The sequence below is a fragment of the Megascapheus bottae genome, chromosome 5 (assembly GCF_031878675.1).
Source record: "Megascapheus bottae isolate mThoBot1 chromosome 5, mThoBot2.hap1, whole genome shotgun sequence".
Taxonomy (NCBI): Eukaryota; Metazoa; Chordata; class Mammalia; order Rodentia; family Geomyidae; genus Megascapheus; species Megascapheus bottae.
The window spans coordinates 5,509,509-5,537,373 of NC_143513.1; the positions used below are offsets into that span (position 1 = coordinate 5,509,509).

Here is a 27,865-nt window from a genome sequence, read left to right on the forward strand (position 1 = left end):
TATACAATCACTGGCACTTAGATTTTAGAACATAATCAAAATTAGGCTGAGAGTTTGTATGTCATAGATACGTAATAATCTATGTAATAAAACATTATGTCTATAGAGTCATAAGTTTTTATGTCTATGTAGTTGTGTTTGTATTTCCAATATCATGTCCATAGCATTTGGGTATGCAACTTTTGAGTCCTCACTCTTGTACTGTTTATACCTAATAGCCACATGTTAAGGATACCATGTGCCTTTTGTTTCTTTGGTCTTGACTTGTCTCACTTAACATGATTCACTCTAGATTCATCCACTTCCCTGCAAATGCCATTATTTTATCTTGTCTGTTGGCTATGTAGAATTCCATTGTATAAATACACCACATTTTCTGTATCCATTCATCTGCAGTTGGGTATCTGGATTGTTTCCATTGCCTGGCCATTGTGAATAGTGAAGAGATAAGCATAGCTTCGCAGGTGTCCTTATCACATCATGGGTTATGATGTTCAGGGTAGATGCCCAGAAGTGGTATGTTGGGATCCTAGGGAAGGTCAATTTTCAGTTCTTTGAGAAACCTCCACACTGCTTTCCAGAGTGGCTGAACTGGTTTACAATCCTACTAGCAATGCAGTAGGGTTCCTTTTTCTCCACAACCCCACCAGCATCTCTCATTGTCTGAGTTCAAAATCTTGGCCATTCTTGTTGGGGTAAGGGGGTATCTTAGAGTTGTTTTTATTTGCATTTCCTTTATGACCATGGATGATGAACATTTTCTCATATGCTTTTCTGCCATTTTAATCTCTTCTTTTGATAAGTCTCTCTTTAGTTCCCTATCCATTTAGTGAATGGCTTGTTGGGTTTGGTGGGGATTAGTTTCTTGAGTTCCTCGTAGATGCTGGATATTAAGCATTAGTGTGATGTATTATTGGTAAATATCTTTTCCCAGTTGGTTGGCTTTCTCTCTACTTTTGTGGATATACTTTTATCTGTGCAGAAACTTTTTATTTTTAGGTAGTCCCATTTATTGAGTCTCTCTCCAATCTGTTGTGACCCTGTGATTCTGTTCAGGAATCTTTTGCCTGTGCCTATGAGTTCCAGTGTCTCTCCTACTCTACCATGTAGCAGTTTCATGGTTTCCAGTCTGACACTGAGGTCTTTGATCCACTTTGAGTAAATGCTTGTGCATGGCAAAAGCCTTGGGTCAATTTTCAGTTTTCTGCATGTGGCTCCCCAGTTTTGCTAGCACCAATAACTGAATAGGCTGTGTTTGTTCCACTGTATATTTTGGCTCCTTTGTCAAATACAAATTGACTATAAATATGTGGTTCTATTTCTGGATCTTCTATTCTATTCCATTGATCTTCTGGTCTATTTTTGTGCCAGTACCATGGTGTTTTTGTTATTATGGCTCTATAGTAGAGTTTGAAGTCTGGTATTATAATACCACCTGCATTGCTCTTTTTGCCTAGAATTGTTTTGGCTATTCTAGGTCTTTTCTTGTTCCATATGGACCTTTGGATTGTATCTTGTATTTCAGTAAAGAATGTCTTTGGAATTTTGATGGGGATTGCATTGAATTTGTATATCAATTTTGGCATGATGACCATTTTCACTATGTTAGTTTTCCCAATCCATGATCATGGCATGCCTTTCCATTTTCTAGTGTCCTCTTTAATTTTTTTGTTAGACTTTTATAGATTTCATTAAATAATTCACTTATATCTTTGTTTAAGTTAGTTCCTAAATATTTTATTCTTTTAGGGGCTGCTGGGAATGGGATTATTTTCTTGATTTTGCCTTCTGTTTCTGTATTGTTGGTGTACAAGAAGACTACTGACTTCTGAAGGTTAATTTTGTATCCTGCCACTTTGCTAAAGTGGTTTATTAATTCTAGGAGTTTGGGAGTGGAGCTTTATTGGGTCACTCAAGTAGAGGGTCATGTCACCTGTGAATAGGGACAGTTTAATTTCTTCTTTCCCTATGTAAATCCCTTTGATATCCTTCTCTTGCCTTACTGCTCTGGCTCAGGGTTTCAGCACTATATTGAAGAGAAGTGGAGAGAGTGGGCATCCCTGTCTAGTTTCTGAATTTAAGGTAAATGGTTCCAGTCTTTCACCATTTAGTATAATACTGGCTGTAGGTTTGTATATGGCTTTAATTATTTTAAGGAATGTACCTCTTACTCCTATTTTTTCTAGTGCTTTCAACATGAATGGATGTTGTATTTTGTCAAATGCCTTCTCCGTGTCCAGAGAAATTATCATATGACTCTTATCCTTAGCTCTATTGATATGATGTATTACATTAATTTGCTAATGTTAATCTAGCCTTGCATCTGTGGGATGAAGCCTACTTGATTGTATTGTATAATTTTGTAAATTTGTTTCTGGATTCTGTTGGCTAGTATTTTCTTGAGGAGTTTTGCGTCTGTGTTCATTAGAGAGATATGCTCCTTCTGCTTCTATTTCTCGGAAGACTTTCAAGAATATAGGCGTTACTTTATCTTAAAACATCTTGTAGAATTCCACAGTGAAACCATCTGGACCTGGGCTCTTTTTGGTTGGCATTTCCCTGATTGCTACCGCAATTTCATTGTATGAAATTGGTTTGTTCAATTTGTTTACCTCTTCATTGTTCAATGTGGGTAGCCCATATTTATTTCAGAAATCATCCATTTCTACTAGATTTTCTTGTTTCTTTGAATATAGGCCCTGGTAGTACTTATTCATAATGGACTGAATTTCTTAGATATCGGTTGTCATGGTCCCATGGGGTCTCTGATCTTGTTTATTTGAGTCTCCCTTCTCCTTTTTTTGATTAATGTTGCCAGGGGTCTGTCAATTTTGTTGACTCTTTCAAAGAACCAACTCTTTGATTTATTAGTTTTGTGTATAGTGGATCTTATCTCAATCTCTGATATTTGATTTTATTTTTGTTATTTCTGTCCTTCTAGTTGTTTTAGAATTAACTTTGTCTTGCTTCTCTAGGTGTTTCAATTTCTTTTTTAGGTTATTTACGTGCTCTTCTTCTGTCTTTTTAACATGCGCTCCTAGTGCAATAAATTTGTCCCTTAGATCTGCCTTTGCTGTGTCTCATAAGTTCCTTTGTGATGTCTCTTGATTGTCATTACATTCAAGAAAGTTTTGAATTTCTTCTTTGATCTGATCTGTAACCCAGGAGTTATTCAGAAGTGTGTTGTTCAGCTTCCAAGTATTTGAATGTTTTTTTGGCTTTTACTGCATTGCTCGGAACTAGTCTGATTCCACTGTGATCAGATAGAATGCATGGTATTATATCAGCCCTCTTGTATCTGCTTAAGTTTTCTGTATGAACTATTATATGATCTATTTTGGAGTGTGTTCCATGTGCTGCTGAGAAAAATGTATAAAGTTTCGCCCTTGGATGGAAGACTCTGTGTATATCTGTTAAGCCCAGCTGGGCTATGGTGTCATTTAAGTGGAGGGTGTCTTTGCTTTACTTTTGTTGAGTTGACCTGTCATTTGGTGAGAGTGGCGTATTGAAGTCTCCCACTATCATTGTGTTTGAATCTATCTTGTTCTGTAATTCTAACAGAGTTTGCTTGATGTATTTGGGTGCTTCAGTGTTGGGGGAGTAAATGTTTATAACTGTAATATTGTGCGTATGGATTGTACCCTTTATTAATATGTAGTGGCCATCTTTATCTTTATGTACTAATTTTACTGAGAAGTTAATTTTGTTGGAGATTAAGATTGCTACTCCTGCTTTTTTGCCCGGTGCATTGGAATGGAAAATTCTTTTCCATCCCTTCACTTAGGGTTTGTTTCTGTCTTTGGCAGTGAGGTGAGTCTCTTGGAGGAAACATATGGATGGATCTTGTTTCTTAATCCAGTCTGCTGCTCTGTGTCTTTTGATTGAATTGTTCAGCCCATTCACATTTAGGGAAATTATGGAGAAGTGGTCAGTGTCCTTTGTCATTATTTATTTTTACTTCTGAGTTTCTTTTCTCTCTCTTTTCCCGTTTTGTGTTTAGTGATTTATATGTAATTGCTTCTTGATGGGGGTTCTTGCTGTTCTACAATTTGCTCTTGATTATTTAATATTTTTTGTAATGCTGGTTTAGTGGGCATACATTCATATAGCTTCTCTTTGGAGTGAAATATTCTTGTTTTTCCCTCAAATGTAAATGCTAATTTTGATGGATATATCTGTCTGGCTTGGCAGTTGTTGGTCTTCAAGGTATGAATAATGTTTTCCCAAGCTTTTCTTGCATTTAGGGTTTGCATGGAGAGGTCTGCAGTTATTCTATTTTTTTTCCATTGTAGTATAGCTCTTTCTTTGTTTTTGCAGCATTTAAGATCAGCTCCTTGGTATTTGGGTCTAGTGTTTTTACTATGATGTGTCTAGATTAGTTCCTTCTAGGATCTTGCCTGCTTGGAGTTCTGAAACCTTCAATAATGTGAGTATTTTCTCTTTTAAGGTTTGGGAAGTTCTCTGCTTTGATTTTGGTGAATAAGGGTTGCATTCCTTTATCAAGGAACTCCGCCACTTCATAGAACCCTATTATACAAAGATTGGATTTCTTGGCTACGTCTGCCAGGTCCTAGAGTTTTCTTGGTGAATTCTGACTGATTTCTCCAGACTGATGATTCTCTGTTCCAGCTCTTGCATTTTATCTTCCATTCCCGATCTTCTTTTCTTCATCTCAGTCAATCTGTTGCTTAATGTATCCGTTTTTACTTGAATTATGTACACGGAGCTGATTATGTCTGCTGAGAGGGCATTAATCTTTTCTTCCATTTCTCTTTTTAATTCAAGGAGCTCCTTGGTAATTTCATGCTTATGTTCCTGGAATTGTTTTTGTAACTGCTTTAATCTCTTTAGTCTTGTTCACAATCATTTTCTTGAATAGAATCATGTTTTGAGTCTCTTCAGGTGTCATTTCTTGGGTTGATGACATCTCTCTCTTCCCTTCACTCTTGTTTCCTTTTGGGCTTTGTGTGGGACTTTGACTATTTATATGTGTCATAATCCGTAGTTGCGCTTTCTGAGGCATCGAAGACTGTTGTTGTAGGTTCACTCTGTGGTCGGTAGGTGGCAGTCTTTACTTGGTTTAGGACTGGTTATTCTGGGAATCTGTGTATACATGTGGTTCTCAGCCAAATTGGTTCCGCCGCTAACTAGGTCAGAGTTTGCAGCTTTTACAGGTGTTCAGCCTGTTCCCAGAGGCTGTGTGCCACTGCTCTCAGTTCAACCAGTGGCCCCACAGTGGGCCATAGGATGGAGCTGAGCACTTCGGTCTCAGCTAGCCTGGCAGATGGCTACTTTTCCTACCCTGTTCCCAGGGGTGGGGCCCAGCCGAGGAAGTGAACTCTGAGGTAGGAGCTGCGCCTTTTTGGCTCTCAGAGGGTGAGCTTTGCCCCTGCAGGTCTGCTCTTCAGTTTCCTGCTGTGTTTCAGCTGCTTTGGCTGAGAGTCTTTCTGTGACTCGATGGAGGCCTTTTGGTGTTGTCTTGCTGGAGACTCCCAGTAGGAGGGCACCCCACTTAGGTTTGGTTCAGTCAGATGCTGGCTCGCAGACTCCCGCACACCCCTGCCCGCTGTTGGAAGGCAGGGTTTAGTGCCCCTCAGTCTCCAGTTTCAGTGGCCTGGGAGAGGAGGCTGTTGGGCAGGTGGGAGCAGGAACACCCATGCCCCCTTTGGTGGGGTGCTGGGTCTTAGCGCCTGCCCATCTGTCAGTTTCCAGTCAATGGGGGCGGGGGCTATTGGGGGAAGAGACAGGATTCTAAATTCCTTGCCCCCCTGCACTTGCCAGTCTTTCTTGGGCGGGGTGGAAGGGTCTGGGTTAAGTTCCGTAACTCACCACCAGCTCCGCTTTCCCAATGGGTTTGGGGGAATCCACTGGACAACTTACTAGTAGGGGTTTGGCTGTGAACTGCTCTGAGGTGTTGGAGGGTTGTTTGCCTCCTCTCTGGTCTCCGCCACCGTATGTGCTGCCGTGCCCGGTCTGTGTAGGTTGCTGTGTCTGGATTCCACCACTTGCTGTCATTGCTGGAGTTCGGGACCTCCTGGGCCTGGCGCCTTCTGTCGCAGTTTTCACCTGGCAGCAAGGGATGGGGGAGGGGTCCTTGTGTTTCAGATTCTTTGAGAATGTTGGATATAAGCTTTATCTGGATTTCTTTTCTGGTTTGTGTACTTCTCCGTTGCTTCTTGAATTTGTAGCTGTGGGTTTCTTAAGGCAGTTGGCTCATGGGATTCCCTGATTCTCTTTTTGTGGGAGAGAGCTAGGCTGGGTCCCTATTGTCTCGGCGCCATCTTCTGACCTACCCCTGTCTATCACTTTTACTATAAAAATAAAATGACATTCTATTGAAGGACCATATAATTCCAATTTTTCAAAAAGGTTTTCAGAATATAGGAAAAATCAGTACTCTAATTTACTTTCTGAAGCAACTTACTCTTGATAGGGAAACAAAATAAAAATAATGTAATGAGGAAAAATTACACATTAAGCTGGGCACTGTGGCAAACGCCTGTAATCCTAGCTACTCAGGAGGCTGAGATCTGAGGATCACAAAAAGACCTGAGACTCTTATCTCCAATTAACCTCTAGAAAACAGAAAGTGGGGCTTGACTCAAGGGTAGAGCAGTAGCCTTGAGATGAAGAGCTCAGAGACAGAGCCCAGGCTGAGTCCAGGGCCTATGACCCATGAAAAAAGAAGAAGAAGAAGGAACGAAAGAAAGAAAGAAAAGTTTCAACACATTAGGAAACTAAACTCAACCTTAATGTATTCTTAAAATGTAGTTTTCTCAGCATTAGAAAATGTATTAATGTCCTAAGATAACATTAATAAAGAAAAATCATATGATACTCTCAATAGATGGTCAAAAAGTATTGGAATATGATTCTATCCCTTGAAATATGTAATGATTAAACACTACATCCATCTTATTTTAAAAGAGAGCTATAAAACTATTTTCTACCAGTACTCTATTCATCAATATATTGGTGGTTCTAGCCAAGAAAACAGCACAAGCAAACGAAAGTTGTAATTATTAGAAGAGAAAGCAAAAATGTAATTCTTTAATAATTATGCATATAATTTTATGGAATAGAGACTCTGCAGATGAATTATGAGTAAGAATGCTTGCCAGATTTCATCTCTAGATGCTAGCAAGACACAGAAAGTTTTATTTAAGGAAAAATAGAAGGGTTCATTTTACCCAAGCAGCTATCCAATACTTTCTCTAGGGGTAAATGTAATGAAAAAATACATAAAGCTTTTATGAAAAATGCTCACACTCTATAAAAATATTCAAAATTACTTAAATAAATAGAAATTACTAATGCAGTTGTGTAATGGGCATTAAGATAATATTGTAAGCATATGACTTTTGCCCAGTAGGGTTATCCTGAAACTTGACAGGCTAAGTTTAAAATTTATAGAGCAGAGCTAAGGGCCAAGGATTTCTGAAGACAAAAGCCAGGGTCAATCTCGCCAAACAAAACACTGATACTTACTGTAAATCTACCATGATTTAGGCAGTGTGGTGTTGACAACAGGATAGACAAACAGACCCATAGAAGAGAACAAGGAAGCACAGCCAGCAGGCAAAGCAGTGATGTATGGCAGAGAAGGTATTGTGGATTCAGGAGGAACTCCTGCCCTAAATAAGCACTCTACATCAAGAAAGGAAATCAAATCTCCCCTGACATCATGCACAATATTTAATTTTAGGCTTCTGGAAGCAAACACATGGAAAACTAAAATCTTCAGAAAACATCTGAATAATCCTTTTCATTTCCAGATTAATGTCGATTCATAGGCAGATCTTAAGAAATGCCATGCCACTTTTTACCAAATTCTCCACTGGCAATATCTGGTAAAACCATGGTTTAGTAAACTGAAATATAATATCCCAAGCAATATGTTCACAGATGCTGTCAGGAGAATGAACATCCCATCAGCACAGGCAATTTTCCTGTTTCCCTTTGTGGACACCCCAAACACCTTCCCCGAACCTCCATCTTTCTTCTAAATTCATTCTTAGGATTTAGTCACTCAAATGAACTATGGAAACTGAATACATGTGCGATACTATCCTGTTGGCAAATATTTTTCCCAGTCTATCATTTTTATTTTCATCCACACACTGTGTGTGTGTGTGTGTGTGTGTGTGTGTGTGTGTGTGAACTCAGGACCTTATATTCTTGGCTTTCTCCAAGGTTGGTGTTCTACCACTTGAACCATACCTCCACTTGTAGCTTTTTGTTCCATAATTGGAGGTAAGAGTCTCATGAACTTTCCTCCAGGGACTGGACTTGTACTTTGATCCTTAGATCTCAGCCTCCTTAGGACCTAGGATTAAAGGCATAAGCCATAATAACTAGCTCATCAGCTCATCCCGTTATTTTTACAAAATGATTTTAAAGACTTTTTAAACTAAAATTTTATACTTTCTTATTTTTACATGTAAGTTCATACTCTATTAGGAATTAATTCAGTTAATTTTTGTATGAGTTTGTGAGAGTTTTTTTTCTGTTTCTTGTTTTGTTGTTGCTGTTCACATGTGGTTCTTTTTCCTACAATGATTTCATTTGCACTGCAGTAAATGCTCTTCAATATGTTTGTTCCTTTGTCAAAAAATCACTTGAGCATAGATGTATGGATTAATTTTTGAGTTTTCTATTCTATTCCACTGATTTATGTGTTTACTCCATTGCTAATACCATATTATCTTGGTAGCTACTTTATGTAAAACAGCTCCCTGTAGAATACTATTCCACTTTTTTGGTAGAGATATTAACAGAATTGCATTAAACTTTGGCTTGGATAATTTTCATTGTTTTCATACAGAAATATGATTGGTCTTTCATCCTGTCACCTTATAGAACTGGTTTATGATTAGTTCTAGGCATATTCTTGTAAGCTTCATGAGATTTTACTATGAGGGCATTCATACCATACATGATTTCTTCTTTTTCAGTGTTTCCTGTTCTGAGTTTTGCTATGCCTATTATATTTGTTGTCTGTATTTTGTTAAACTCAGTTATGTTTCTTCCTTTCTAATTTACATATCTTTTATGTTTTCTATTTTTTCTGTTTTTTCTGCAGTGGCTAGAAGTTTTATTAATATGTTAAATAAAAATGGTGAAGTATGCCTGACTTCTAAGGAATTTCTGTTTTGCAGTGTCTGCTATTACTACATTTGTAGTTACTATTGTTGACCTTAATGTGTCATTTCCATATTATCTTCGTTGTAAATTGCTACTGATGGCCTCAACTTAGGTCCTTCTGCTTTCTCACCTGATAGGTAGAGTTAAATATTTATTCTCATTACAGAGCTTAAATTACATTATGAAAATTAGTTCAAGTTTCTTATTTCCTGCCATCTCTTTTAAATATACTTTTTTTATTGTATAGGTGATGTTCAGAGGGAATACAGTTACATAGGTCAGGTAATGAGAAAATTTTTTAAACAGTTAAATTCAAGAATTTTCTAATGTGAGTTCATTCATCTTTTTACTACTAGTTCGTTCCTTGTGCCTCACATATGAGGTTCTATGGATTTTGCTGAACTGAATGAATAGATGCAGTTATGATTCACAGTGAACAGACCTGGCTGTTTCATTCTTTTTCCACATATCCTCCCAAATATCCTTCTTAGATGACCTTAATTTTGATGTGAGGAAGGAAAATACAGTCTTTAATTAAACCTCTTATGTTTCACAGATATTTCATGATCTATAGAGAGAGTATGACTTAAAAAATTGTTTTTGTTTGCATTTTATTTTTGGTCTTGCTGGTATTATAAAAATTTTTTCTGCTTTATTAAAAAAGACCTTTTCTATTTAAACTTTTATTTCCCACATCGCTCTACGGTATACATTTTACTCTTCCCTCCATAATGAATACATTACCATTTGACTCTACCATTAGGCTGTCAATCTGTAAAACCCCTGGGAAAGAGAGAGAGTCCTTGTATTTAAATAGGCCTGATACTTTGCTAAAGAGGTTAGTGCACTTGTTACAGTTCTATTCTTGTCAAGAATAGGCTTTTGAAATAAGATGAGAAGAAATGGAATTCAGAAGAGCTACCACACCATGAAAACTCTAGGAAGAATAACATAAGTCAAACAAAAGGAAAAGAAAAACTCAGTAGATTTCAAATGGACAAAAGTCACAACAGAGTTCAACAAAAGGTTTTAAGCCTTTTTACGTTAATAACTCTAAATGCAATAAGGAATGACCTGTGTGGTCAGACTAAGGGTAAAGCATGACGTTCACCAGAAGAAAAGATTGCTGTTGGAGGTTCTTAAAGATCAGATGGCAGGCCCCTGTTAGTGGTTAGAAATGGAGCATTTTTTATTTGAATTTACCAGAAAGGATGATAGAGATAAGAGTGTTGACCACATGGGAAAAGAGATAGAGACCAAGCCAGGTGCTATTGGCTCACTCCTGTAATCCAAGCTATTCAGGAGGCTAAGATCTGAGAATCTAGGTTCAAAACTAGCCAGGGCAGAAAAGTCCCCATGAGATTCATCTCCAATTGATCACTCAGGACCCTGTGGTTCAAGTGGTAGAACATTAGCGTTGAGCACAGAGAGTGTCAGGGGCAGCGCTCAGACCTTGAATTCAAGACCCACAACTCCCCCGATCCCTTCCACACACAAAGATAGGGACCCATGTAGTAACCATTTTCAAAGAATTGCTTTGAAGGGTGGTAGCAGAGAGTCCCTCCATTTTCAGGGAAATCTGAAGGAGACAATCTACTCAAACCAAAGCTGGAGAGATTTATGCTAAAATTCAGACAGACTCTCTAGGTTCTAAGATCCTCTAAAATATTATTAAGCAAAGCAGGGTCTGTCTCACAAACAAGGCTGGAGGGTTCCCCAAGACTTGTGTCATCAGGCCAGGTCTGTGGGGCACTGTCCTCGGGGCACTCCAAGCCCATTCACCAGGGCACAACTTTTTTCTAAGGACTTTACAATAAAAAGGTGGGTGGCTGCCTAACCCGGGATAGGTCAGTTGTTTCTGTATGTGGGAATGGGAATCCTGCTTTTGGCTTCTAATTGTATAAAGGCCACCCTAAATGAGAAATGGCAGTTAAGCCCTTTTGCCAAACATGACAGATTTATACTCTGACTTTCAAAATGGGGTGGTTTTCTGTGCCAAAGACTTGCTCGGGTTAAGGTATCCTACTGGAAATGTTGTGTAGGCAGTCCCCTTCTCAAGCCTGTCTCTGTGAAACTCTTCAATCAGCGGCTGCTAGCATTTGCTTCACAAAACTTTTGACATAGGTCCCTTGACCTTTACCAAGTACCCTTCCACGCTTGACACTTCACATTTGCTTCCTGATTAAAATTCAGCGTTAATTAATTTCCACACTATCAGTTCAGTTATATTTAGCTAAGAACGCTCACTTTTGTCTTTTGTGAGTCGTACTGACTGTGGTGTTATTAGGAAAAGGTAGTCAGAAGGGCAACAGAGATAGGAGAAGAGAAGACTGATTCAGTGTGCAGATAATTGTTTCGAGTGAAATTTTAGCCTGGTATTTTTGTTCCTGTGCTCAGGAGAACTGAGATTTAGCACCTCCCGCTGGCATTTAGCCCCCACCCTCACACAGAAGGAGGCTGTGCTGGGTGGATGCTGAGAATGAGCCACACCAGAATGAAATTATAGCTCAGTTCTAACACTGGCCAGAATTGTCTCTGGCCAGCTCCTGACTACAAAGCCGATAATCCTAAAAGAGATGCCAAACTTGGCCACAAAGGTCTCCTCAGGTAGAGGGGTCCTCTCAGAGGGGGATGTTGCCATGACTATTTAAAGAATGTGCTTCCTCTGGGGCCACCATTCCCCCAGAAAGTGCTGGATGCCAGAAGACTTAGCCAGATGACAGGTGCAGTCCCTAGCTGCAAAGCCACCAAGAAACTGGCTTAGTGATGACTTCAGCCATAGCGTGAGCAAAAAGCTCTTTTAGATGGATGAGACTCCAGAAACTGGACCTCTTGTCTTGAGTTTTCCAAATGAAAAAATGTGTAAGATATTTTTTATTAGCATACGTTAGTATGTAGAGGGGGATAAAGATGATCCATTGTGACATTTCCATACATGTATATAATATATTCCAATCACTGATCAGACTCACTTTGTGATCAACCCCACTCCCCACCAATGTCCTGATAAAATCTCAACAGGTGTTTTTGCTCTATTTGCATATATGCAAATAAGGTACTTGCATCATTTTTGCCCTTGGTGACCCACTCCTTCATTTCCCCCTCCTGGTGATAAGTACCTCTAACAGGGCCTATTCCATTTCCCTAATTTTATTCAGCGTGCATTAATTGCACCAAGGAATTTCACCACAGTATTTCAGATGGGTATATATTATATTTTAATCAGAGTAACTCTCAATATTGCTTTTTCTTTACTATCCTCACCATCCACACATTGATCAACAGTTTTTATTAAGATTCCTTATGTCATCTTTATGCACAATCACAATGTATTTGAAGATCATGCACCCTCCTCTCTTCCTCATCCTCTGAATAGTACTATGTTTAAATCACATTCTATGTGCATATCTATCTATCTATCTATCTATCTATCTATCTATCTATCTTATGTATATATATGTATACATGCCTACATAGTCAAGTCTATAATAGTGTTTATATGTGTGAATGTGTATGTATTTATATAGATATATTACATATCTATATGTACATATATATAGGCATCTGTATATTCTAAGTCCATGTTCATGACTTTGATTATATATATCTTTCTGGTCCCATTTTTACAAGTGAGAGAAATATGCAAAATTTGACCTTTTCACATTGTCTTATCTCCTGCAACATGAAGGATCTCTAGTTCTGTCCTTTTAAAAAAAATAAATGTTCTGATTTCAGTTTTCTTTATGGTTGTATAGTATTCTATGACCTAACATACTAGATGAGAAATCATTTGTATTAGCTTTTCTATTTCACATTACTGGTTATAAAATTTCTGTTAAGATTGTGAGCTGGTAAATCTTGCTTTTATCTGAAGGTCAAATGCCAGAGAATTGACACAGCCATCACTGTTTGGGATGTGGACATGAACTCATAATCCATGAGTCTGCTATACCACAGAGATGCCTCTGTTGCAGATAGGACAGAAAGGGACTGCTTGACAGTAGAGGTGAAGCACGACTTACATATAAGTTGTCCATATATGTCTTACTAAGGCCTTAGCAATAGATGTTAGGTTTTATTCTGAGGCAGTATACCCAAGCGTTTCCCAAGTATGCCACTAAAAAACACACAGAAGCATTTTCATTTGCTGATCACAGAACATTTCCTTCCAGCGATTAATTCAGTCTTTGGGTTCCAGAGTCAGTTGATTCCTTCATCTCATCCTCTGCCTATATCTGGAGGGCATTTACCCCTTACTTCCTGTCCTTTCCTTGGATAAGAATCCCATCCTCCATTTCCTAGTGTCAGCAGTTAGTCAGGTGACTCTGAGGCCACTCCTAGGCCTCTAGTCAGGGCCTTCATAGAGTACCCTGAATTGGTAAGTGGCCTCAAACCTTTGCTGGGAACCACATCTGCCATTTTCAGATAGGCTTATCCCCTTCACATGAGTGGAGATGTGGAGACTTACCCTGGTCATACCATAGGAGATCCTAGTCATTACTCTAAGATGGGGTCTTCTTGAGAGTGGGGCTCACGCTTTTTCTTAGTTATCATGGAGGCCCCATTCCAGGATAGGAGAGCCATATCTCTGGAATCCAGTCTCAAGATTAAAGGCTTACTACCATGGAAAACATCCCCTGTGTAACCTTCCTGCTCAGCTTCTGATGTGGGTGGGCTTCCTCTGGGTATTCAGCCAACTGACTGGTCAGAGTAGTCCAGTATTCTCACTGGGCAGACCCACTCCCCTTCCCCAGAATAGAATACCTCGAGGGTGTGGGCCTCATCTGAGGTCCCCTGGTCCAGGTCTTCATTCTCTCCACTATGATCTGCTGCAGTTTACTGTGGCTATGTCCTGGCCTGAGGTGATACAGGAAAAAGCTGAGATCCCAGGTACCAGGAGCAGCAGTAGAAGAGGCAGGGGAAAATCATCTTCTGTATTTAGGAGCAAATACCATAAAAAAAAATAAGATTGCTGGTGGTTCATGCCTGTAATCCTAGCTACTCAGGAAGGTGAGATCTGAGGATCCTGGTTAAAGGCTAGCCCAAGCAGAAGTCCACATGAGACTCCTATCTCCAATTAACCACTCAAAACCCAGAAATGATGCTGTGGCTCAAAGTGGTAGAGCATTAGCCTTGAACAAAAGAGCTCAGGAATAGCACCTAGGCCCTAAGTTCAAGCCCCACACCCAACCAAAGACAAGAAAAAGAAAAGAATGGGAAGATTTTATCCAAATGCATTTTCTCTACTTTTTGAGTCTTTGAATCTTTTCTTGACTTCACTTACTGTACATGATAGGAGAAAAGATAAATTATTTCAAATAGTTATTTGGAAGTAAATAGGTCTGTTATGTCTTTGTGTTATGTAACATTTTTCTTCAATGTTGTCCTACCCATTTACCTTGAGATTGAAGATAGCTGTATTCTGTAAGTTATTTCTCTCTTCTATTTTTTTTTCTGTTTTAAGGTGTTACACAACGGCCTCATTATGGAAATGAAGCATCCAACTGTGGGGAAGATTTCAGTCCCAGGTTTGAAAATCAATTTTATTTTCTTTGACACTTCCTATCATTAATTGTCCCATGTGTGGTCTACTATAAATAGCTGATGAGTCCCTGGACAACTTATCAACACATTAGCCAAACATAATTTTGACTAAAAGAGGAATGGTTGTGAATATCGAGTAAAGGCCAGTGCTAGTGGCTCTCATCTGGCTCTAACCTAGCTGCTACTCAGGTGGCTGAAAGCTGAGGATCCCAGTTCAAAGCCATCCTGAAAATAAAATTCAGAGAGATTCAATCTCCAATTAATCAGCAAAAAAGCCAGACTGAAGGAGTGGTTTAAGTGGTCAAAAACCCACCATTAGCCAAAAAAAGAATGCATGCCAGAACAGTAGATGTGTCTTACCTTGAAGAAATATGTCACTGCCTCAGTGACAATAAGGGTTGTGGCTTTCATTTCATTTTATGCTGGGGAAGTTTTCTATCCCTTGAGCTTTGACTCCAGCCTTTTGAGCTCTAGTAATTTTTTGAGATATACTCTCACATTATCAGCATAGCCTAAACCAAACCCATCTACTTGTGTTTTTCTCATAGCTGAGTGGCAGGGATATACCATTCAACATTGTTTTTTTGCGGAGGGATTGAGTCTTGCAAACTTGGTTTTTGTTTTTGTTTTTTTTGTCTCAGATGTCCTCAACTTACAATCCTCCTCACTCTTTTTTTAAATCAATATTACTAGCAGGATGATGTATAGAAGGGTTACAGTTATATTCATAAGGTAGTGGGTACATTATGTCCTGAACATTGATACCCCTTCCCATCTTTTTTCCAGTTTTTCTTCCCCCCACCCACTCCCAAGTTGTGAAGTTAATTTCCAACATATTGTCTTGTGAACATTGCTGTTACATTAGTTCCCCTTTGTCCTTAGTCTCATCATCTTGTTTTCCCCCTTCTCTTTCCTAATTCAAATAAAGAAACAAGTGTGTATACAATACAACAGGTACCAAAGTCAGATACAGCAGCCACAGAGGATAAACCATAAGGAGAAAAAAAGAATAAAGAAATAAGTTCACATAATACATTAAAAATATCAACCACAGGATAAAGCTCTTGTTTCTCTATCCCAGAGTTCATTTCCATGGACATATGCAGATAGCTTTTGAGATATTGCACTCCTTTGCTAGGAAAATCCTAGACATATACTAATTCTTACAAATGAGGGAAACCTTGGAGCCTGTGTTCCGTTGGGTCTCGCTTACTTCACTTAATATGAATTTTTCAAGTCTTTCCATTTATTTATGAATGTGAGTGTGTTTCTGATTACAGCATAGAATTTCAGCTTGTATATATACCACATTATCTTGATCCATTCATTTACTGAGGGGCATCTGGTTTGGTTCCATATCTTAGCTTTGGTAAATAATGCTGCAGTGAACATTGTTGTGCTGGTAGGTTTAGTATGGCCTTGTTTCTGGACATCTGGATAAATGCCCAGGAGTGGGATTGCTGGGTCATAGGTGAATTCTTTTAGTCTTTTGAGGAACCATTACACTGCTTCCTAGAGTGATTCAACAGTTAACATTCTCATCCACAGTGTGGCAGTGGTCCCTCCTGGCCACATCCCTGCTAGCATCTGTTGTTAGATTTCTTGATAATGGCCATTCTAACTGGAGTGAGGTGGAATCTCCAAGTTGCTTTGATTTGCATTTCTTTTGTGGCCAGAGGTGTTGAACATTTTGTCATGTGTCTGTGTGCCGTTCCTACTTCCTCTTCAGAGGAGACTCTCTGTAAGTCTTTAGCCTATCTTTTAATGGGATGGTTGTTTCTTTGAGAATTTGTTTTTGAGAGATTCAGTTGTTGTTTTTTTTTTTTAGCTGTATGTGATTTTAGATATGAGGCCCTTGTCTGTTGTATGGTTAGTGAAGATCTTCTCCATGCTGTGGGCTTTCAATTTATTTTGCTAGCTATGTCCTTTGCCATACAGAAGCTCTGCAGTTTAATGCAGTTCCCAATTGTCCAACCTTTCTTTGATTTGTTGTGTTTCTGGATCTTTACTGAGAAAGTTTCTTCCAAGGAGCCCTAGTGTATTGCCTATTCCTTCTTGTAAAGTTGTTAAGGTATCTGCTTTTACCTCAAGGTCTTTGATCCATTTGGAGTTGATTCTGTACAGAGTGACAAATAAATAAGGATATCCATAAGTTTTTAAAGTGTTCTTCATGTGTTTATAAAGCACACAATCTAGGAGTCAGTTATCTCTAAACAAGAGTTACAGTTATGCAAACATTTTTCTTAAGCTCACATATTGTTCATCAAATGACTTTTTCATTCGAGCTTCGGATACCTATCATGCAGTTCCAGGTATGAATAGGAGTGTAAATGGGAACCTATATGGTGCCTCTTTGCAAGGCTTGGGATTCTGGTGTGTTTATTAGAGGCCCTGGTGAGGGAGGAGCCCTTTAGTCTGAGCTCACTGTTAGTTTAAAGTTACGTTCAGATACCTCTGTGGCACAATAATTGCTCACAATTAACTAATATATCAGATTTGAATGCTTACACCTCAACTAAATCTCTATCCTCAATTAAACCAACCAGCCAACATTCTGTATACTACATAAGAATGGATGAGCTTGGGCCTTTGCACAGCTTTGCAGAACAGATCAAGGAGCTGAGACCCATGAAAGTGGGGTGGAGGGATGTCCCTGTTTCCATGGAGAACCATGGCCTAACATGGGCTATAGCAGAATGCTCTAGAAGCACAGACCAGAGAGGACTCACCTCATATGTGGGCTAAGGAAACATGCCCTGACAGAAGAGAGGCAAGCAGCTCTTTGAACTCTGAGTATAAGGCACTCAGGAGAAACTGAGGAAACACTGATATGGAGAAAGAGGGAGGGATGGGATCACAGTTACCCTGGAGGAGAGGTCAAATAGATAAGGTCTGAAATTGAGCCAAAGACCAAGTAGGTGCTGGTGGTTCACACATGTAATCATTGCTTATTTAGGAGGCAGAGGACCACTGTTCAAAGTCAGTCCAGATAAGAAAGCTCTTAGACAGTTCCTCCTCCTCCTCCTCCTCCTCCTCCTCCTCCTCCTCCTTCTCCTTCTCTTCTTCCTCCTCCTCTTCCTCCTTTCTCCTCCTCCTCCTCCTTCTCTTCTTCCTCCTCCTCTTCCTCCTTCTTCTTCTTCTCCTTCTTCTTTTGTTAGTTGCAGGGCTTGAACTCAGGACCTGAGTACTGTCCTTGAGCCTTTTCACTCAAGGTTATTGCTCTACCACTTTGAGCCTCAGCTCTGTTTCCTGGTGGTTAATTATAGATGAGTCTGATGGACTTTCCTATCTGAGCCGGCAGGAAAACGCCTTTCTGAGTTTCAGCTAAACTTAATAAGGGATTGTTACATTTCTGCCCTAAACTCAATAAAGGGCATTCCTAAACTTACAAAGGACAAAGGTGTGATCAAGTCCTACCAATACCTTCTGAGCCGTCCTAAAATATTTTGTGGATGATGATTAACATAAAAAAGTGTGAGAGGGACTGGGAGTCTGGCCTAATGGTAGAGTGCTTGCCTATCATACATGAAAACCCAGGTTCAATTCTTTAGTACCACATACACAGAAAAAGCCAGAAGTGGTGTTGTGGCTCAAGTGGTTGAGCTCTAGCCTTGAGAAAGCCCAGGACAGTGCCCAGGCCTGGCAAGAAAAAAGGATGAGATAAAACATATCCCATAAAATCATTTGTAATCAGATGCCAGTGGGTGGCTCATGTTTGTAGCCTAGGCTATTCAGAAGGTTGAGATCCAGAGGCGTGAGGTTCAAAGCCAGCCCAATCAGAAAAGTCTTATCTCCATCTCCCAAATAACCAGCATAAAGGCAGACTGGAGGTGTGACTCAGCACTGGCCAAACAAGTCCTAGACCCTGAGTTCAAACTCTAGAACAGGATGGAAAAAAAGCAAGGATTTCTGAAAAATGTATCCACAATTATGAACAGATCATGGAAGTTACCGGAAAGTGATTTATTTCACTTTGTTTCCTTTGTTTACCATTGAAGCCTATACAAGAAATGGTGGTCTGGCTACCTGGTTTCTTCTGTCATGACAAATCTTCTAGGCCTCATACTTTTTCACCTTGTCCTGTGGCTTTTTTTCTTCCCTTGAGTTAGAAAAATTAGATGTTTCTGAGAGCACATACTCTCCAAGTACAGCTAAATGTCTATAATGGATAACAGCCATGGAGAAAGCTGTCACAAATCTCACTGGGGGAAGGAGAGAAGAAAAATGTAGAATGACCAAAGTTTCAGCTGGGATTTGAAAGTTGAAGTCTGCTAGAATTTGAAGTGAAACCAATTCGAAAGTGAAAGGTGAGGTAAGTGATTTCTGCCTGTAAGAAAGACCTTACAGAGGGCAACAGGAAAAGAGTGTAAAGTTTTCATGTTATGTGTGTGACACCATCGATCTTTTAGAAGGAGTAGAATCCTCTGGGGAACAGGTTGAGCTGTAGAAAGGAGGAAAGGGATGAAATGGAGGTACTGCAGTCTGTCAGTAGACAGAGAAAAGCTGACAGGGAAGTGAACTTTCAGATACATTACTTAACATACTTTCCTGGCTCTTAATTATCATTGCTGTTGTTAGTTAATTATTGTTTTGTTTTACCATTATGAACCCTAACCAAGGCAAGGTACTGAGTGTGAAATGAATCAACACATTCTTGTGTGACATGACAGAAAGGACTGCAACCTTCCCTGGCAGTTGTGTTCTATGGGTGAGGACCCTTCCATGGTTGTTCTCATTTAGTGGAGAAGCATAGTACTGCAATTTCCCTTCATCTCTGGGAATGCTTTCCACCTGCTCCAGGGCAGCCAAGTTACTGTCACTGCTATGGCTTATGGACATCCATTGGTTGTGTTGATCTGGGGCTTGAGGAAGAGAGTCTCGTGAGACCTGGGCTTTCACTCTCGGGGAAATCATGTGCTGTGAGGTGGGACCAGGAAAGTGGCCCAGATGTCAGGTGTTTTCTGCAATGTGTCATCCCACAGATCTTAATGGGTTCCTGATAATTAGTGGATCTGCCTCACAGACAAGACGCCTTCATGTAAACCTTGCCCTGAGTTATCAATGGATTACTTTTAAGTGTCCAGTGAGAAGAATGACTGTGTGCTACAGTTTTCCTGGATAAACCTGGAACTGGATGAATTCACTGTGTTTTCACATGTCAGTATAAGCAGTGAGCCTTGAGCAGGTTTGCTAGCAGTTTGCTGGACCACATATACAAATCAAAACAAAAGAAAAATAAAAAGAGCCAGGGAAAGTAGATACCTCAGTGACAGCAAATGTTTCCTTTTCGTTTGTTTTAATTATCTGAATAGGTGGTGCAGAAAACTCCTGGGATTAGTGCTTGAATCCTTGCTATGTAAACGGCAGCCATTTTTCACTGGTTATCCAGAGAAATCTTATTTTTTTTTCCCTGCATCAGATTTATGTGCTGACTTTCTGGTGGGCATCTAGGGAATAAAGTAGATTAATGAAATGTAATTAGACATGTAAACTGATTACATGTGTCAAAGTAGGCATCAGGTAATCATTAAATACAAAAGTCTTAAAGATTATAGTCTAGTCTGGATTTTCATTTTAAGGAGTTCAGTTGGATAATAAAGAAGTTACATCACCTTTTCATCAAAGGGGCTTTGGCTGTGGGGAGTTGCTTGATTTCCTTGTTGAGTTTATTTATGGTGGGTGAGGAAGTCATTTTTAATCCTTGCTGAAGGAAGTTTTTTCTTCCTGCCTTACCAAGAAGTAACTCCATTGCAGGACGAGATGACAATTGGAGAATTGGGTACGGTAGCTTGTGACTCTAATCCTATGTCAGAACTGTCATGGCTTTAGGATAGTCTGCGTAAAAAGTTAGTGAAACCCATTTCACCAACAAAATATTTGATAGTGCACATCACAGATTCCAGTTATGCAGGAGGCTATAGGTAGAATTATGCGCCAAGGGAGGTCCTGGGTCAAAATACGAGATCCCACCTAAATAACTCAATATGAGCCAAGGAGGGTTGGAGTGGGGCTTGTTTGCTCAGCTTGGGCTATGCTGCCTCCTGTATGTGCATTCTGGACAAGCTGTAAGGAAGTCCTGTCTGTGTGCTGTCATCATTTATCTAGCTATGGAATTACACACCATGAGACCGACCTTGGCTTCATCCTTGGAGTACAATTAAGACACCACATAGCCGGGAAGGACTGCAGGGTCTCCAAATACTTCCACAGTGCCCCCTTTGTCTAGACCTGATGTAAGTCACAGGGGGCTGTGTTGATTTCACACTGGGCAGTCCATTAGTCTTACTCCTCAGAGTCCTGTGTCTTTTAGAAGTGTTAGAAACTCTATATCTGCTAGTTATTTCCGCAAACTATACACTTGGCAAATAGTTAAGAAAAAACTGTGTGTGTGTGTGTGTGTGTGTGTGTGTGTGTGTGTGTGTGTGTGTGATCATGCCAATGTTGGGGGCTTAAACTCAGGGCCTAGGGTTTCTTTTCTCTCTCTCTCTCTCTCAAGACTAGTCATCTATCATGTTAGCAACAGTTCCATGTTGGGCTTTTTGGTGGTTAACTGGAGATAAGAGGCTCATAGACTCTTCTGTCTGGGCTGGCTTCGCTCTGAGATCTTCAGATCTCAACCTCCTCAATGAGTATGTTCTGTTGACTGATTTTAATGACATCATTATGTTAAATATTTGTATATGAAAGGAGAGAATGTAAGCAGCACTCTGTTGAGTTTTTCTCTCTACACAAGCATTTTGCATATACAATTGGTTTTAGCTCCTGGATAATTCAGTAAGACCGTTTTTGAGAGAAGGGGAAAACTGAGGCTTGCTGAAGGTCACTGCCATCGCCAAAGCATTGTGTAGACATTCAACCCCATGTTTCTGCATCTCTGAAGTCTAACCTCTTTCTGGCCAGAAAAGGAAAGTTGAGCCTATTACTTTCTCCTTCACTCTTTAACTTAAAGCAGCTGAGTATATTTTAAATGGTTTCAACTGCAATGAAAACATTTTTATCTTAGAATAGTATTGAAATAGTGCTTACATTTCAAGAATGTTGGTTGAGATTGAGTCTACCTCCTTTTACAATTACGTTTGTGTTTCACAAAATCTCTAATTGTGTTGCTATTTACACAAACTCAGAAGATTTATTGTCAGGCCATTCTGCTATTCTCAAGAGCATGTAAGTGTAAATGCACCAAAGCATGTGGATTACATTTCGCACAAGTTGTAGCATTTTCACACATTAACAGAAATGTGGTTTGGAAGGGGAAAACAAGAGAAATGTTTGGGATCTCTATGCAGATTTCAATCATCAAAGGACCCAACATGTTAAAGTTACAAGCCTGTTTTCCCCTAGCTTTTTGTCTTTTTAGTGATTTGCTAATGGCCCAAAGTCTGTCTAGGCTAGTTTCTATTTGTTTGCTTGGAGTTGCTTTTATTTTAAAGTTAGAGCCTAATTTCTCTTCACTGCTCCAATGCTTTCTTGGTAAATGAAAGTTAAGATGGTTTCCTTCATGCTCTCACCCTACATACGTGTTTGACTGGATGGAGTTTGAAAATAAAATAGTGATAAATAATTGTATGATTCCATTTTTTATACAGTACCTAGAGTGGTTAAAGCCAAGGATACAGGAAGTTACTGTATCCTTAAAACACTTAAAGTAGTAAATATTTTGTTGTGCACATATGTTTTACAACAAAAATGATTAATGAAAAAATTAATTTTCTAATTTCCATTTTCATGAATACACATGCTATTTCATCTATAAATGACATTCAGACAAGCTTAGGCAGAATGGAATGAGTATGGGTTCAGTTAGAGAGAGACCTGAAATGGAAACTTGGCTTTGAAATTTATATGTAGAAATAATAGACATTTCCTATAATAATCTATCTTCAATGCATCTTTCTTGTTTTGTCTTCATCTTATTTGAAGATCTAATACTTATCTCACTGTAACTTGTAATAATTATATAGCATCAGACAGATGGCCACTGCTTAGCAAATAGAAGAATAATCAATAAAACTTCTCATAGCACCCACAGTAGCCAGAAGTCTTAAGAAATTTAAAACAGAATAAATCTAGCCCCATTGTTACTTTTCAACCAATAAACATGGAAATAAGCACCCCTGTTTCTCCAGGAAATACAACCCCCAAAGAGAAATACAATCAAAACAAAATTTGTTTATTTCATTAATATGTATATAGTATTTACAATGGTTAAGTGCTGGCTGACAGGGAGCTCAGCCTAATGTGACATGTGATTGTGACCGATCAAATGAAATGGAACCAGGGCTGGCTCATGGCTCTTTCTGTGTCTCCATTAGTGTTGCCTCTGTCTTTCTCAGTGTGTGTGTGTGTGTGTGTGTGTGTGTGTTGGCCCCTTTATCTATTTCCAACTCTTGGATAAATATTTTGTGCATAAAGCCAATGGAGACATTGCAGTATGAAAAGCTTCTTTTCCCAAACATTTATTCTCTGACTGATCATGCTGGTGAGAATTGTTAATTCCTAAGTCATACATTAACATTTGGTTTTAGAGATTTGAGAGGTTGATATAATCTAGCATTGCCAAAAGCTCTTCTGGAAAGGATCCCACAGTCCTCCTCGCCCCTCCTCTGTCCTCCCTTCTCTTCCCTCTCTTTTCTTTTCTTTCTGGACAGGTCTTGGGGCATAAACTCAGGGTCTAGGTGCTATCTCTCAGCTTGTTTTGCATGAGGCTAGCATGCATCAGAGCTCTACTTCCAGCTTTTTGATCTCTGGTTAACAGGGGTGGCTTGGAATTGCCATCTTCGGATCTTAGCCTCTTAAATAGTCCACAGTTTCTTGCAACAGCAAAGATTATCCCTCAAAGAAATGACTGAGATGTTAACTAACTTCAGGCAACCTGCACTGAACAAAGGCCAGTGACTTCTCTTGGTTCCAGCCTGCCTCAGAATGGCAGATACTCTACTATGTGTGTGAGTCTGGATTTTGACAGCAGAGCTCTCCCATGTGGTGCTCAGGAGAAGATCCTGAGGGACAGAGACCGTGGATCACCCCACTGGCATTGTGGGCCTCTTGGAGCCACATCAGACAAGTGATAATGGCCATTTACTGGAGAAATTGGCTAGTTTTTTACTAACAACGGGAGAGAAAAAGCCTAATAAAATGGACTGTCCTCCAAGGGTCAAAATCTTCTCTTGCTTTTTAAGCTCAAGGGACCAAGACCTAAAGGAAGATTTGAAGGGCTAAACAACAGTGAATTCTTGGCAGAAAAGCGGGTCAGCCCGGGGGAGCCCCTATGGCTCAGGCACGGGAACAGGGTGGTCCCCAATGGCTTTCCCTTCAGTTCAGCCCACTCCAGTGAGAGAGCCTCATTTACAATGAAAGCATTAATGACAGAAATAGACCGAGGACAATGCTGAAGTGCAGATCAGGAATAGCTCACAAAGTGATACTCTTGCCATTAAAGAAAAGGAGGAGGAGGTGGAGGAGGAGGGGGAGGAAAATGAGGAGGAGGGGGAGGAGGAGGAGGGGGGGGGAGAAACAACAAAAAAACCCCCAAAAAACAAAAAACTGTCCTGGGAGCTAAAGAAATTACTCAAGAAAGCAAAGGCTTTCTCTTCATTGAGCTTTAGTAAAACAACACTGGGAGAAATCTGCACAATTATTCCTACTCCCATTTCAGAAATGGAGCTGATTAAGTGGAAGGTGGAAGGCAACTTTCAAAATGTGTCAAGGAAGATGGGGTGATTAAGGGGTAGCGTTTAAGTGGCACAATGTAGAGAAATTAAGATACACAACTGCATTGCATTGAAGTTGGGTATTCGGGAGCTGCCTATAAATACCCAATTAATTGCTTAACGGGACAAATGAGAAGAAATGGGCCTTCACAAACTGGAAAGGAAACTTGAAGCTTATTAGGGAAAAGGTATTTAACAGGGAGGGTGATTTTCCTGTCTTATGGGAGAATTGGTTCCATGATTTTCCAAGTGATATTTTAGTGTGAACCCAGGATTATCCTTTTTAAATTTTATGCAAATATTTTTTGTGTGTTAATTCGCTGTAGAATATGTTGAATGGAGAAGCATGATTAATTTGCCATAAGATATTGTGGAGCAGGTGATATAATATGCAAGATACCTTCTTTTCTTTCTCTTTCTTTTCTTTTGTCAGTCGTGTGGCTTGAACTTTGGGCCTGGGTACTGTCCCTGAACTCATCAGCTCAAGGCTACTGCTCTACCACTTAAGTCACAACATCACTTCTGGTTTTCTGGTGGTTTAATTGGAGATAGTGTCTTACAGATTTTTGGGCCCAGGCTGATTTTGAACTTGGATCTTCAGATCTCAGCCTCCTGAGTAGCTAAGATTACAGATGTGAGCCACTGGCACTTGGCTGCAAGGTGCCATGTTTTAGCCTCTATGATAGCCATGTCCTGAACGAATAGAATCAGGAAATAGATGCATTGTGTTACCATGAGGAGTAATATAAACCAGTCAGGACATTACCTTAGGACCAGTTAATCAAACAAGTTAACATGTAACTATGACTGTGTCTGAGAGCTTGACAAATCCAATACCTAGTCATCGTATCAACCCATAGTGAGAGGCATTGTTGCTTCTATTCTATTTTGCAGATGGGCACCCTGAGCTCAGAGAAACCAGTCGCCTGACTAGTGAGGGAAGGGGAGAACTAGAGTTTGTACCCAATTCTGAGTTACTAAAACAAACAAATAAAAAATCTCTGCCCTTGACTGTGGTGCTCTGCTGCCTCCTGAAGGCCTGTCTGATGACCACTCTATATATCTTAGGCCAAAGGCTCTGGACTAGAAGACACTCCCGAGACTGGCATGGCTTGCTTGTTTATAAGCAGGGCTGAGTTCTACCCATGCTTTTCACACTTAACCAGAGATCCTGGCTGGTCTGGGTTGTGTAGGAATTAATGAGTCACAAGAATGGAAGACAAAGTCTTCAGCCCTACTACCCTGAGCTCTCAGAACCAGACAATGGAGGAACATGGTCTCCTTTCAAACATAACAATCCATATGAGATTCAGACTTCCTTTTTGTGATGTTTTTCATGCCTTTGGGTCTTTTTAGATTGCAGATCTGTTTTTACAGAAATAGAAAGGATTTCTCTTTCCTGAGCCCTTTATCATTTGTGGCACTGTGGAATGTCTCAGGAACAAGCAGGGGAGCCAATTTTAAAGAAAGCTTTAAGGAAAGTCAGCTCACCAAGCCTCACCAAGTAGTGGTGAGGCATCAACCGCTCCCTTGCAGGGCCTCTTGTAGCAGCGGCAGACTACTCTGGCAAAGCCTGCTTATAATAGGGAAAGAAGTTAATAGTTTAAAAAGTGTCACTTCTGGCTCTTTAACTGGGTTAGAATAAAGGAGTATGGTACCAGCCACAAATGAGAATGTCTCAACTCCTGAGAAAGAGTGGCAGAAGCTTTTGACTCCTTCCTTTAGATATTCTACTGGGTTAGAAAATGTCATGTTGATACCCCTGTGTTGTGAAGTGGGGAAGTCAGTAATGTGCATAGGTCACAAGGATAAGTTCAGCCCATGAAGCTTTCTTATGAAAGCTTCCAACTGTGGGCAGATAAGTGATGACTTACTTCAGCAAATGGTAATGTGGAATAAAACAACATCTTAGCTGAATGTAAAAAAAACAACAACAAAAAAAAACCCGAGTAAATCCCAAAGAAAAGAAAAACCATGAAATTGTGGTTATTTTAAACAACTATACTCAGAGGTACAAAGTAGCCATACATTACACAATTGAAGTAATTGATTTAACTGTTCATTATGCAATGTTTTTATAGTTTTTAAAGACAGAAAATTAGAAGCAAGCAAGCATACAATCTATAGATTATTTTTTGTCTTTTTGTTTTTTTATTTTTATATTATAATATATAGAGGGATTACAGTTATATTTCCGGATAATAGGTGCATTACTTCTCACACATTGATACCCCTTCTCACATTTTTGTTCACATTTCCCTCCCCCAACCTCCTCCAAATCATCTTGTTTTCCCCCATTCCCTTCCCTATTTCAAATAAACAAATAGACGCATATACAATATATATGTATATATACACACTTGCCATGCACTGGAAACAGAGAACAAGGAATGATGACTAATCTGTAACATGCCTACTTGAGGAACCATTTCCAGTTGTGTATTTTAATCTGTACTTTTCATTGCAATAAATAGTAGCCATGATTGTAATAGTTTTCTGAGTTCTTCTGAATTTTTAATACGTTACTAAACTTATGGGAAGTATCCAGAACCATTGACAACGGTGACAATAAATATAAAGGATACAAAAAAAATTGTCACTCAACTTTCATGAGTTGTGCAAGGAAGTTAGGAAATTATATATTATATATAATATATGTATATATGTATATCATATATAATGTATATAATATATTATTTATATAATATAATATATAATGTAATGTAATATAATTTCAATCAAAATTTCCACTGGTAGCTCAAATTCCATGTAATCTCTACTACATGCCAAATCCCAGCTCACCACTAAGGCATATTTTTCCCTAAAGAGAAAGAATGTTGACTGAAAAAAATGTAGACTATCCCTTTCCTTGTTCATGGGATTGGGATAAATTTCCCCTCAGTGCAACTCTTAGCTCATCTTTCTTTTTTTAACTCACCAGAGCTGAATGGGTCTTACACATTCATGGAATTTTCAATCCTGGGAATTTAATTCTGTTGCAGAATCTTAGCAGGAGTATAGATGCTCTGTTTCATTTTGTTTGGCTATTTTTTACAATACTTTTCATATATATAATATATACATAAAGCATATTAGCTATGATAGAGAAATCACATCTGACAGCCACGTTGAAAGAAAATAAGTTAGTTAAACCATCTTTCTGGAGTCATTCCAGAGATAAGGATGGAGTGGAGTATGAAACAAGTAATAAAATCCTGAAGGTTTGTTTTCTTGTTTATTTTTGTACCAGTACCTGTACCAAAGATTGAACTCAGGGCCTCATGATCTTGCTTGGCTTTTGTGCTTAGGCTGACAATACCACTTGAGCCACACTGCCACGTCCAGCTTTTGCTGGTGAATTGACTATAAGCATCTCACATTCCCTTGCCTGGGTTGGCTTAGAACCAGGATCCTTAGAAACTCCTGGATAAGTTAGGATTGCAAGAATGAGCCTCTGATGCCTCTTT

The 27,865-nt window shown here is 39.4% G+C and overlaps 1 protein-coding gene across 1 annotated transcript in view; it reads left to right on the forward strand.

Annotated features, from left to right (window-relative positions):
• Sugct (succinyl-CoA:glutarate-CoA transferase) overlaps positions 1 to 27,865 on the forward strand; it is a 552,732-nt gene that overhangs the window by 456,688 nt on the left and 68,179 nt on the right. The window contains exon 13 of the mRNA XM_090332615.1: positions 14,609 to 14,672. Within this exon, the coding sequence (XP_090188741.1) occupies positions 14,609 to 14,672 (64 nt within the window). The remainder of the gene's footprint in view (positions 1 to 14,608; positions 14,673 to 27,865) is intronic.